At 34.8% G+C, this 13,263-nt stretch overlaps 1 protein-coding gene across 1 annotated transcript; it reads right to left on the bottom strand.

Annotated features, from left to right (window-relative positions):
- Positions 1–1,504: 1,504 nt before the first annotated feature.
- LOC117330454 (selenoprotein K-like) lies at positions 1,505–8,687 on the bottom strand. Its single transcript, XM_033888750.1, has 6 exons — positions 8,600–8,687; positions 5,160–5,244; positions 4,884–4,902; positions 4,294–4,349; positions 3,628–3,677; positions 1,505–3,363 (listed from the first exon to the last, which is right to left on the bottom strand). The coding sequence occupies exons 1-6, from the start codon at positions 8,616–8,618 to the stop codon at positions 3,326–3,328; spliced, it is 267 nt and encodes an 88-aa protein (XP_033744641.1). The 5' UTR covers positions 8,619–8,687; the 3' UTR covers positions 1,505–3,325.
- Positions 8,688–13,263: the final 4,576 nt, after the last annotated feature.

Here is a 13,263-nt window from a genome sequence, read left to right as displayed (position 1 = left end):
TTGTTTGGGAACTTAACAATCCCTCCCCGAGGGTTGAGATCCCCCTATCTCATCCCAAAAAGGGGTGAATGATTATTTTTCTCTTACCCTGTTTTCCAATCGTAGTGTGAACCAAATCCAAACGTATGTAAACAACAACACGTGGACGGCGGATGACTGTTGTGATAAGGCTGCAGCAGGCGCTTTAAACCTTGCAATGTTGATTTCATACAAAATATAATTCCAATAAGCTTGTCAAAAAGGACACCAAACACTCGGTTAACTCTGATAATTAATACTTATTTTAATTTCTTTTGTGAATAATACTGATATTAACACTCAAACGTTCTGGGTCAGATCATAGCGAAGTCACCCTTTCGAGAACAAGAGCACGTTCAAAGAGCATGTGTAGCTTGTCTTTTCCCTAAGGTGAGATAAGAAAATCTCACCCCGGTAAAACTGTGGATATCTCTGTCCAGGGTAAGAGAATATAGTTTCCTGCATCTGTCTTGTACATACGTAATACCAAAGTTTTTCAGCGCTCTATCATCTTCATTCCTTGAGGGATTTTGATCAAACTTCATAAAATGAAAGTGAATGACTATATTTTCAGCCATTAATAATTATCACTGTTAGCATTTCCTATTAGACCACTAAACTGGCTAAAATTTGCACCCCAGTAAAATGACCAACAGTGTTCAAACTTAAACTTTTCTGTAGTAACCACAAATTGGACCAATTGAAACTGCAGGTTGCTATAGACAGATGAATATGTACATTGTATGCAGTATTATATAACTTTACAGCCATCATATGTAAAGAAAAATATTCCAGCAACATTCCACATTTACTGAAGCATGTACATTTTACATGTATATTGATATATTATATTCATAGCTCATTGAGATGCAACTCTGAATACTACAGCTGTTCCTACCTCAAAACCAAATGTAAATTAAGGTCCAATTCTTGTCCACATAACTGGTAATTTCTTAAGGCCTGAATTGCAGAAGCATGCCATTTTGACTAACCACTAATATGCAGTCAAGATCATGTCAATAGGTCAAATTCATAATTATGTGGGGAAAAAAATATATATATAAGAATAAACATACATATTAAATAAATTTTTTTTTTTTTAATATAATCATATTTTTGACAAAACATGGTGGACAAATGAATTGTAATCAAACAGCATATTTCCTGCCCTTGTCATGTCAATACTGGAGACACCAGTTAATTGAAAGTACCTGGTAATTGCAATCTTTAAAAGTAATTTACTTTTATACTAATTTTCTTCAAAGCTATAATATTGCTTAATCTGTCATCTACATGGTCGAAAGTTTTCAGTATCATGCTGAATTTAGTATTTGAGAAATATTTTGTCTATTTTGGAAATATTAGATGGCATCTACATGTATGTTAAATTTTGGCGAAACCAGTTATTTCTGCATTTCAAAATTCGGACACCATCACCCACACATGTATACATTACAAAAAGTTTAACATAAATAACAACACTCTGTATTTTAAAAAGGTTCAACCTCTTTAATTGGTGAAATGGAATCTTATATACCTTTAGATTACAAATCAAACATATATTGCAAGTCAATGGGGACTTATTTTCGGTAACAAGAAACATCGATATCTGTTATATACTTTGTTGTTCCAGCACATTCACTCCTCAGGACATTATCATGATAATCTGTACCAGTCTGTCAATACTGAGATGTTCGAAAGGACAATAATGGTACAATTTAATTTACCAGGAATTTAACATTGTTTTCATTTCAGCCTTATTTATTAATCCTAAAATTATAATCCGAGAGGTATCAGAATATTGTAATAATCATGTAAAAAGATTCTTGTTTAAAGTAATGGTTTTTACAATGTATATAATACAGAAATAAATATTTTTCACATTAAAGACACAAAACTACCAACAACACAGAATAAAATGACGATGAAGGAATTGCAGATGAGTTTATATCAATGATAATGTTAAAACATGATAAACCTGATCTTGACTAGGTAATCTGTATCCATGAACCTAGACAATATATCAAATTAAATACAATCAGATTAAAATCATCCCCTCATATGTGCTCCGTTCGTGAACAACACCTTACTGTAAAATCTTGTCTTGATCTGTGCTCCTGTTCTGTTAACTACACTCTGCTATGCCAAGCGGAGTGTAGTTAATGGAATAATAGCATAGATCAAGGTATGGTTTTAATCAGATTGCATGAAACGTTTAAGACTCTACATATTATAAATACATGTACTTCAATACATGTTTAGACACATACATGAAACTTTAAAACACACTTTCATTAACATTCATTCCTTAACTTCACTCACAACTTCCTCATAAACACATTAATTACTGTTCTTTTTTTTTCTTTTTTTTTTAACTTTTTCCTCACCACCACCTCTAAATAAGATGGTACATTTCATTTTACATGTGTTCTGTAAAATTTTCCCAACATTTATATTCAACAATTCGAACTAGGAAAAGGGTAACAGAAATATCCATTATTTACAAATTAAAACATAAATCAGATATCTGTTTATTTGAAAAACAGTCAAAAAGTAACTAATTCCCATCCTATCAAATAAGAACTAAAAAAAACTCTGACTCTTAGACTAGATCCTCTATCAAGTCCTCTGTTGCCAGAATCCAATTCATATAATTTATATATGCTGTTTACTGAGGCAGTTCAAGTTAAAATAATAAATCATATTTTATTCCAGCTCTCGAGATACACCAATCAGACATTGAATAGTGTCTCTCCATGGCACCTGAGTGAAATAAATCTCAATAATCAAAACCACTGTTTGGCAAAAAATAAAATAATTTATAAGTGCATAAGCTACAAACCATCAGAAAATCTCTACTTCAACAGAAGTTTAAAAGATTTTCGTCAAACTGTTGTCTCACTAACAACTTTGTAGACTCAGCACTCACCACATCAAATTACATAAAGTAAAGTAGAGTAAGATTTGAACATGTCCGTCTACAGTTCTTTACGATTGTATTTCCTGTCCGAGTATACATTTACCCATTTTGTGCAGTAGGTCTTCCTGAAGCTGTGTTTGTGTGTATATGTGTAGTACTGTTAGAGCATCAACATTGCTTGCTGTAATGGCATTTGTTAAACCATCACTGCTTCAGAGTGTCATCATGAGAGATAGTGGGAAGCTGTTAAATGCATCAGTCCTCTTGTCTGTGAAATGTCCTCTTGGTCATCAGTATCTGTGTTTACTCTATGTAACTGTGTGTGGGGGTTAACACTCGGCCTGGATTCTCATTGCGAGATTCAACAGAGCCGAGTGTTTACCTGCCTCATCCTCCTCCGCCCATAGGTGGAGCACTAGGACCTCCTGTAACAAGAGAAGTAAGAGATTTAATTGTGCTATGATAACATCTTAAACAAGCAGGTTATACAAAATTAGCATACAAAATTTATACACAGTACTTATATTAATAGGGTTTCATTTTTGCAAGCATTTCAAAATATTTTGACTGACTTTCTATCGTAAATAAACTAATAAAGCCATACACATGTACTCCAGATATGTTTATATACAGATGCAGCAGACATTTTCTTTTCCATCTTTGTACTTATACCATGTAAGAAAACTTACCTCCGCCACCTCTAAATCCTCCCATTCTTCTCCTTGGTGGCGGTGGGGGACTAAACAAAAACAATGTCAAATAATTTATTACCCAATGTACATGCATCAATGAATGTTTTGTAGGACATTATGGCACTTACGTTACGTTACTTATGTTATGAAGTTTTAACTCTATGGGTATTAGAGATAGGTACTGTCAGTAAGTGATCTGTGAAAATAGTTAAATGATAAAAGTATATTGCTCAAGTTTATAGACAATGTAAGAAGTACATTTTCTTATGAATTTGAACAACAGAATTACTGTTCTATTAATTGTAAGACAATGAACTTGTATTTTCTCAATATGGTCTTGAAGTTTAGGATCTTACAATCAAGAAGTAGGAGAACAGGTCATTTAATTAAAATCACATACAGCCTAAGGCACATTTACCTGCCTTTGATTTTTCAATGATATCTCTGATAAATACATATATATTAACTTTCCAATAATTAATTCATTTAATGCTTCAAAGTCTAGTAAATTGTTGATATTTGTGTGTTGCTCGTAAATCTCCCTTACTTGTTATATAGGTCATGCAAAATCCTGTAAAATAATTACCAATCTCCAATATTGGTGTCTATAAAAAGCATGAATTTACACTGCTATGGATACTGGCATGACCAAAGATTACTCACCCCTGTCCTGAACGGTAGTCTGTTGAGTAAGAGTTGCCCTTCTTTGTAATACTAGGCTGTAAAGGAAGGATGGGGTATTTAACAGGAATAATCTTTATACTAGAAAATTGACCATGGTCATAATCATACAAACACACATGTATGTTACATTATACTGATTATAAATAACAAGAATCAAAGTGTAGTCTGGAAAGAAAACAGCATCCAATGTCATGCCAGATTGTTGTTTTTTTTTTCTATTTGAAGATTAAATTAAATTAAATAGTTAAATTTTGTCTTCAGGAATGAATGTTGTATATACATTTGTAGGCAGCAACTCAACTACTGTACATGCATGAACTCAACATTTACATGGCTTGACAAATAAATAAATGTATAGGAAATATCAAATGGATCTTTTCTAAATTATGTGTATTAATAATTGAACACATGCATATGTGAATTGGTAATCTTTTTTTCGCAAATGAAAATGTTCTAATATACCTCGCTCACTTATGCATGGGTACTCCAATTTGTAAAAGTGTAATATCTGTAATCACTACATCCTATACTATTTAACAGAGTTTATTTTCTTTACTAAAGATACTTACCGACACCAAAGTGTGGAAGCTGGAAGAAAAAAAAGTTAAGCTGTAATATTTCAGTGCATAGATATATATATACAAATTATGTATACCATAGAATGTTAATATAAACTTTATTTATTTTACAATACATGTAACTATGATTTTTTTTCTTTATGACACATGCAGGAAGTGTGTTATGGTAAAATTGCAAGAGACTATATATATATATAGCTCTAGATAGTGAAAACAAGGGGAGGTAACTATAGACAACCTCTATTGCTGAAAAAAATTAGTACTTACAACAGAACAATGAAGTTGATTAGTCCCCAAAACATTTCTGGAATATATGACAGTCTCCATGGTGACTGTGATTCCATCACATTACCTGTAACAAAAATGCATGCAAACTTGTATTCATATGTCATAATTACAAGGTATGTTCCGAATACCTTAAGCTTATGTACCTGGCAGGACTCAAAGTGGCACCTATTTTAGTGGCCATGATGTATTAAATTCACCATTGGTGACTGGTTATTGACCTATAAGGCACCTGCATGGCCACTAAAAAAAACCTGTAAATTTGCGATTTGTTTTTAATCTTTCAAAGGTTGCAGTCAATGTCAAAATAAGTTACAGAGAGATGTTTTACTTATCTAAAGAATTAAAAGATTTTTTTTATTTAAGACAACTAGGCAAGGTGACTAACTTTTCCAATTGTCGCCTAGATTTTATGACTTGGCTGCTAAAAATATCCACTTTGAGCCATGTACCTTCCCAGTGTCAGAGCCTTAATATAATTAGTTTGGGTAAACAATAATTCACAATAAACAAGTGAGTAATAAGCTAATCATTTATATAATAAACAACAAAAGATTGTTCACTGTCATCTTGACTCTTTTTGGATACTAGACCTTATCAAGTTCTTTGGAGTGCCATTTAATATTATCAGGTTGGCGAAAACTGCCAACTGGCTTATAATACGCGAATATGCGTATTATATGCCAGTTTGAGTATGAATTTGTAACTAAAAATAGCGAAAAACGATTAAACAGTAAATTTAGAAATATATTTCTTAATGGCAATTTAATTTACGATGAGGTATATAATCAATTTACTAAAATATTTTAACTGAAAGTGTTAACCCTTGTCTACCTAGAAATTTGATGTTACACTTAGTACCGGAAGTATTGCATCAGATTTTGCTACTTTCCAACACGCAAATAATCTTTATTTTTGCATTTGTATGATGTTTCATGACGAAATAAATGGGACTTTTTTTAAACTTTACTATCAGAGTGATTTCGGCTATTTTTAGTAACAAAACTATACAGTCAAACCTGTCTATAGCGACCGCCCAAGGGGAGGCAGAAAAACGGTCACTATAGACAGGTTGCCTTAATAGACAGGTCAAAATTATTGCACCAACCAATTTACTTAAACCTGCCATAAATAAATTGTCATTGAACAGGGCATTCAGAAGACCAGTCAGAAGTTAAATAAATGCATAAACTTTATAAATCTGAAGGGTTTGATATTTAATGATTTGTGGACCCAAACACAAAATATAACTCAAAATGGTCTTATGGATAATTTTTTTTTTTAAATATTTTGTTCTGAATTAATGCTATATGTATCTATCAAATTATCTCCCTTTCTTTCATAAATAAAGAAAAAGAATACACAATAATTAATAAATTAATGATATTTGTGTTACTACTAATTATTTTGTGTTATAGTCTTACCTCTTAAAACCAAAATATTTTTTTTCTGACCCAAATTGAAATCCGGATATTTGTGTCAGTTTACGACTTTTTATTAGTATTGACTAATTAAAGATGGCGGCAGTACAAACGCTAGTACCGACAGCTACGATTAAGAAAGGCTTTATTGGCTTTCATGTGAGTAAATCTTGTTGACAGATATAACCAGTGTTTGTTATTGAAGTGATTTATCCTAGTTGTAATCACAAAATTAACTGACCGTGTCAAATGAAGCCACCTGTGCACAGTTGCAATGTAATACCGACACGCATGGTGACCCGACTCCTCTCTTACCGAGCCCCAGGCCAGGGCAGCTACAGTAATTATAGGCTAACAGGTGGTAGGGGTCTTTTGTTTGTATACTCAGGCCAGGGTTGTGGTGGTCCTTTGTTTGTATAATCAAGCCAGGGTCGATGTGTCTGAATTTTCCGGGGATTTTATGAGGGATGACTGCCGAGAGCAGAAGATGGCCGACAGAAATCGGTCGCTATAGAAAACAAATTAGCGACCGCCGTTCCGAAATCATCGGTCGTTAGCCACATTAGACAGGTAGTCGCTATACAGAGGGTCGTTATATAGTAAAATATCACGGGGAATCTTAAAACCGGTCGTTATAGACAGGCAGTCGTTATATACAGGGGGTCGTTAGAGCAGGTTTGACTGTACCTCCATCGACATTGGCGTAATATAATTACAAATTATACCAAAGTTGGTGGTTTTCCCCAACCTGATTATATAATTTTTACATTATGTTCCATAATGGTTAATTATACCCTGTACAGTGGGTCGAGACCAGTAGTTGTCACTGACCAGGTAAATGTGTGCACCTGTCAAACCTAATCCCTGATGGAGTCATCTGATTTACATGTCAATTTCTCCTGTGATCTCACCTTACTGTAGGTGTAATTCACCATACACCTGGATCAGTTTAGTTTTTTATTTGTCCCTGAGCAGATAGGATTCTTTCAGATGTTTCAAAACCCACCCTAAAAATTGTGTTTTGGGCTAACATGCAGGCTTAAATTTACGTCATTTATTTTAATATAATCGTTATTTATTTTAGTCATGTTAATTATGTTACAACATTTTCATGTTAATGGGACAAACATTATTGACAATAATTGTTTGTTTATAATTATGTACATGACAATGTGTGTTTTCATGGAATTCAATTATTGTCTCCCATATTTTTTTGCTTGATTATAAATTATGTACAGTGTACTTTTGTTTGTAGCCCTTTCACCCCTCCTAAGTGCTTTAACTATCAAATCATAATGGATTTTCAGAGATATCAAATTGATCAGGGGTGAAAGGGCATTTTATGTTTTTATCTAATCCATATTGTACATTATATTTGATAATAAAACTGCCAAAACTCGAATTTTTGTGTTTGTAATATATATTGAAGGGGAGATAATTATAGGTCCATCTAATCTACATGTGGCTAGCACTAACACGTAAACACTGACAACACATATTAGTCACACATTTATATTATTGCTTTTAGAATTTCTAATAAAACTGACTGGTTATGATATATCGCAGCTTCATTTTCCTAGATCTACTGTAGCTGTACTGTAGGTTCAGAAATCATATTCTCGAAAGTTCCCGACTGTCAATTCATTTTGATACCCTAAGAATTAAATCAACTATGTAAGTCATGATTAAAACAGAAGTGTAACTTTACACCTGATCATGACACACTTTTTTTATCTACATTTGCTAATTATAAACTTACAGTCTTACGGCAAGTGCTTGTCTGTATATATATGTTACATTTGTATGTATCACTGTGTTTTTTCAACTTTGTATGAATAACTGCATGGACGTGAAACACTTCCTATGGTTTTATTTACATTCAGTGTAAATCGAAGACGTTTTGGTGGATCCAACAACAAAGGTATCTCGTTTACTCTCAAAAAGTTACCAATACTTTTCTTTGAATCAGTAAATATCATTGATATTTTGCATTTTTCTTACCTTGTGACACGTAAACCATCTTGTTTATTTTTCGTCTTGTCACATGTCCTGGTTAATAAAATGCTTAAGTCAATACATAAAATAAAAGTGTCTTGGCGACCCCGATCAAATAACATTAGTTAGGCAAATAGATAATGCTTGATTTTAGTTCGGCAAATAAGTAATAGTGACGTTGCTCTTATTTCTGATAATACATTTATTGTGGTCTAAATTCATTGCACTGCCATTTATATAACTGTTTTAAAGTATGAATCTATGGCTTCTCATTCATAATACATATTATTAATGATCCAATAGTCATCATGTATCTCTAGATATAGATGTATGTATGTATGCACCTTCCAATTTTCAAATATATTATCTGCACTTAATTCATTTTCCTTTTTCATTGAACTCTGCATTATTTTGGAGGAAATAAAGATTTTAATGAATGGCCAATATATGGACGATTTGTTGTAGGCCTAGCTATTATTAGAAAATTTTATATTCACTTGTAGTTTACATAAATCACATACATAAATGGCAAGACGAAAATGACTTTATATATTTTCACTGGATGTAGTTATTGACAAGAAACATTATAATTAATATATCATTACCACCTTTGTACACATATAGGGACAGATCGAGAGCATACATTTTTGTTGTAGTTTACCCGGATAGTAACGACCAAGGTCATTCGAGGACTGGATACTATTATAATTAGTTTTTTGTCTACGGAGGTTATTGTCACCACAATCACATGGGTCATACGATGACTGATGTCAAAAGACAACACCAGAAGAAAGGCTAGACCACAGAAAGAAAGAATAGCAAGTTTAGTAGTAGTATATTATATACAGCCTTCAAAAGAGATCCCGTAATTTATAGCTCTACCATACTGAAATGTCACACTTGGGCACGGTAACGTGGATGCACACGCTGTCGCACTATACTGACAACGAGCGAAGGAGTTCTTACGACAAGTTGTAGACATGAACGCCAATTTAAACAGTGTACAGTAAATACAGATTTTATAGACTTAATAATAACCTTCCTCACAGGGGCAAAACACCAAACAGAAATACATTAGGAAAATATTGTTTTGAAAGAAAAGAAGATTTATGCACTTACATTCTATAAGGTCGCAGATTTAGTCGTCTCAATGCGAATCATGCAATAGGACAACATATTCAATTCGTACGCCCTATCTCAAGGATAGAAGAGTAGACTCGTGATTAAGTAATGGACTTGGCAGAAAGGAAAATAAGGATCACAAGTGTTGAGAAGGGAGCTTCAAGTTTATATTGATCTTTTCTTTGTTTTTTAACCAAGAGACAGAGAAAAACCCCGAATTCATAAGTATGTAATACACTTTTGAAGTCGCCTCCGACATGGACACACTTTTGAAGTCGCCTCCGACATGGACACACTATTGATGTCACCTCCGACATGGACACACTTTTGAAGTCACCTCCAACATGGACACACTTTTGAAGTCGCCTCCGACATCGACACACTTTTGAAGTCGCCTCCGACATGGACACACTATTGATGTCACCTCCGACATGGACACACTTTTGAAGTCACCTCCAACATGGACACACTTTTGAAGTCACCTCCAACATGGACACACTTTTGAAGTCACCTCCAACATGTGCACGCTTTTGAAGTCGCCTCTGACATGGACACACTTTTGAAGTCACCTCCAACATGTGCACGCTTTTGAAGTCGCCTCTGACATGGTCACACTTTTGAAGTCACCTCCAACATGTGCACGCTTTTGAAGTCGCCTCTGACATGGACACACTTTTGAAGTCACCTCCAACATGTGCACGCTTTTGAAGTCGCCTCCGACATCGACACACTACTGAAGTCGCCTCCGACATGGACAGTTGGCATGTAATGGTAACAACATGCCTTATTTTCCGGCTTTCCACTAAATGTCCACGAGTTTTGTTGGATTTGGCGGAAAGCTGTCGACGACGTTAACAGGCGTTTGCTTTTATATCACTTTCACCCAATGTCTTCGTTTAAGGGTGTTAAGAAATTCTGTTCCGAAACATTTAAGCTCCAATTTAAAATAAAAACAAAAAACAAAAACAAAATATCATTTGAATAATCATTTAAATCATCATTTTTGTTTAAATTTTATTAAGCAGAATGCCATCATTGTTTCTAATGATATCCTGTAGTCTGACTGGTATAGAATAAATTAAAGAGCTCAAGTGTTCTTATGAAATCACTTTTCAAGCTTTGTGCAGGTGATGCAGTAACTGGACAAGAGACAGCGTAGCTTTTTTAGACCTCGATATCAATAATACTTGTACTCCAAAAGATTGCCATTGTCTTTTTCTTTTACGAATAAAGAAAGGTTTTCCACTCAAATCCCGCGTTGCACAATCCGCGTGAGGTGTAGCCATGTCTTGTTGGTCCTCCAGAGATATAACAACAGTTTTCTTTGGTCTATATGTCCTGTGGTCCTTCCGTCTATATGTCCAATTGTCCTTTGTTCTATATGCCCTGTGGTCCTTTGGTCTATATGTCCAGTTGTCCTTTGTTCTATATGCCCTGTGGTCCTTTGGTCTATATGTCCAGTTGTCCTTTGGTCTATATGCCCAGAGGTCTTTGGTTCTATATGCCCAGAGGTCTTTTGTTCTATATGCCCAGAGGTCTTTTGTTCTATATGCCCAGAGGTCTTTTGTTCTATATGCCCAGTGGTCCTTTGTTCAATGTGCCCAGTGGTCATTTGTTCAATGTGCCCAGTGGTCCTTTGGTCTATATGTCCAGTGGTCCTTTGTTCAATGTGCCCAGTTTTCCTTTGTTCTATATGTCCAGTTGTCCTTTGGTCTATATGCTCAGTCACCCTTTGTTCAATGTGCCCAGTTGTCCTTTGTTTAATGTGCCCAGTTGTATATATGCCCAGAGGTCCTTTGTTCTATATGCCCAGTGGTCATTTGTTATATATGTCCAGTGATCCTTTGTTTTATATGCCCTGTGGTCCATTAGTCTATATGCCCAGTGGTCCTTTGTTCTATATGCCCAGAGGTCCTTTGTTCTATATGTCCAGTGGTCCTTTGTTCTATATGCCCAGAGGTCCTTTGTTCTATATGCCCAGTGGTCCTTTGTTCTATATGCCCAGAGGTCCTTTGTTCTATATGCCCAGTGGTCCTTTGTTCTATATGCCCAGTGGTCATTTGTTATATATGTCCAGTGATCCTTTGTTCTATATGCCCAGTGGTCCTTTGTTCTATATGCCCAGAGGTCCTTTGTTCTATATGCCCAGTGGCCCTTTGTTCTATATGTCCAGTGGTCCTTTGTTCTATATGTCCAGTGGTCCATTGTTCTATATGTCCAATGGTCCTTTGGTCTATATGCCCTGTGATCCATTAGTATATTTACCATTGTATGGCACTGCCACTATATAACCCTACCAATTCAGTTGCGAGTTCAACAGCTTATGAACTGCCAACTGAAATTTGAGTTTGAAAATTTCAAAAAAAAATCGCACGACAAATAAAAAAATCGCAGATGGTAAATATAAGCATCGCGCTTCATGGAATTTGCCTATGTCCAGTTGGCATTCATATTGACTATGAATGCCAACTGAAAGCCGTTCAATGCTGAAATATTTACATTCTGTGTTGCATTTGTCTATATGTCGTTAGTAAACCAAATTGTATTCGTGAGACTGTATACTACAATTTACAGTGATTCGGTCAGTGTAGGAATACAGCTCCAAGTGTTGTAGGTTAAACAATGGCCGCCAGTTACTTTCGGCCTAGAGAGCATTGGAATGCTAGCATTTATTTACAGAAGCCACAACGAAAAATAAAGCAACATCACAAGTTATGAGAGTATCATTTTATAATTAGAAAAATGTAGTCAATACGAAATTACTATAAGTGCCATTCTTGATCTATACGAAATATGATCAAATTGTCAATGTCGTCACACTCACAGGGGCTCGTTCCGAGTTTTCAGAAATGCAAGATACGACAACAATAAAAGTAATGTATTTATAAAATCAATCTCTTATGAAAATCGGGAGTATCGACGTGGTTTCCGGTTGTGTATGTGTAGGCCTACTGGATTTTAGTTTTGTGGTTATTAACTGATGTCAAAGGCCTACCTTACAAAATCGAGCCCCTGTGAAGTTGAAAATCGTCTGCTAAGTTAGCCTAGCGACACTGAGTTGACCGGTTAGACTGGAATCTGTTTCGAACGAAATATCCTTGGAATCGTTTCCCCCTACTGTCAAGACGACTTTCATTTAGAATCTAAACGCTGGTATTCTTCTTAAAATAACGTAAATCCAGTCGATAGAAACATAAGTGTTTCCGAGGAATCGAGTATTTGAACTTGATGACGTCAGTGATAGGGTAAGCGGCAAATTTAAACGCGTCATAACCTACAGTAAATACAAAATCTTTATGAATGTAAATATAAGCATTGAACTGTTACCAAATGGTAGTATATATGTATATCTATATGTCCAATGGTCCTTTGGTCTATATGCCCTGTGGTCCATTATTCTATATGTCCAATGGTCCTTTGGTCTATATGTCCAGTGGTCCGTTGTTCAATGTGCCCAGTGGTCTTTTGGTCTATATGTCCAATTGTCCTTTGGTCTATCTGTCCAGTAGTCCTTTGTTCTATATGTCCAGTTGTCCTTTGTTCTATAT

Source organism: Pecten maximus, chromosome 7, assembly GCF_902652985.1.
Source record: "Pecten maximus chromosome 7, xPecMax1.1, whole genome shotgun sequence".
Taxonomy (NCBI): domain Eukaryota; kingdom Metazoa; phylum Mollusca; class Bivalvia; order Pectinida; family Pectinidae; genus Pecten; species Pecten maximus.
Note: the sequence above shows the minus strand (reverse complement) of the source record. Positions and strands in the feature narration are given on the sequence as shown.

What these genes read in the sequence shown, in the direction of transcription:
- LOC117330454 (XM_033888750.1), bottom strand. An exon ending in GACTACCGTTCAGGACAGGG is followed by an intron (nt 3,678 to 4,293) that starts GTGAGTAATCTT and finishes GTTTTTGTTTAG; the next exon opens with TCCCCCACCGCCACCAAGGA. An exon ending in AGGATTTAGAGGTGGCGGAG is followed by an intron (nt 3,364 to 3,627) that starts GTAAGTTTTCTT and finishes CTCTTGTTACAG; the next exon opens with GAGGTCCTAGTGCTCCACCT.